The sequence below is a fragment of the Mandrillus leucophaeus genome, unplaced genomic scaffold (genome assembly GCF_000951045.1).
Source record: "Mandrillus leucophaeus isolate KB7577 unplaced genomic scaffold, Mleu.le_1.0 Scaffold158, whole genome shotgun sequence".
Taxonomy (NCBI): Eukaryota; Metazoa; Chordata; class Mammalia; order Primates; family Cercopithecidae; genus Mandrillus; species Mandrillus leucophaeus.
Window position 1 is genome coordinate 922074 of NW_012101565.1, and position 332 is coordinate 922405.

Below are 332 nucleotides of genomic sequence, written 5' to 3' on the forward strand. Positions count from 1 at the left end.
CGGGGCCGCCCCGGCCCGCCAGCTTCTCGTATTTCTCCTTGTACAGGTCCCGCTCTTTGGCCAGGCGCCCCACCTCCAGCTTCAGCTGCTCCACCTGGCTCTGGAGTTGGCACTTCTCGCTCTCCAGAATGTGCCGCTGCTGCACCCGCTTGAAACGGCAGGACTGCGCGTAGCCGCGGTTCTTGAGCGTGCGCCGCTTCTGCTTGAGCCGGATGACCTCCTCCTTGCTGAAGCCACGGAGCTGCCGGTTCAGCTCGCGCACCGACATGGACACCAGCTGGTCGTCGGAGAAGCGCTCCTCCAGGCGCACGTGGTGGCCCGCGCCGCCGCCG

The 332-nt window shown here is 67.5% G+C and overlaps 1 protein-coding gene across 1 annotated transcript in view; it reads right to left on the minus strand.

Annotated features, from left to right (window-relative positions):
* Nucleotides 1-331, minus strand: part of MAFA (v-maf avian musculoaponeurotic fibrosarcoma oncogene homolog A) — a gene marked incomplete at its 5' end in the record, with an annotated part of 5843 nt that extends 5512 nt beyond the window's left edge. Inside the window, one exon of the mRNA XM_011975731.1 lies at nt 20-331. Coding sequence (XP_011831121.1) covers nt 20-331 — 312 coding nt within the window. The remainder of the gene's footprint in view (nt 1-19) is intronic.
* Nucleotide 332: the final 1 nt, after the last annotated feature.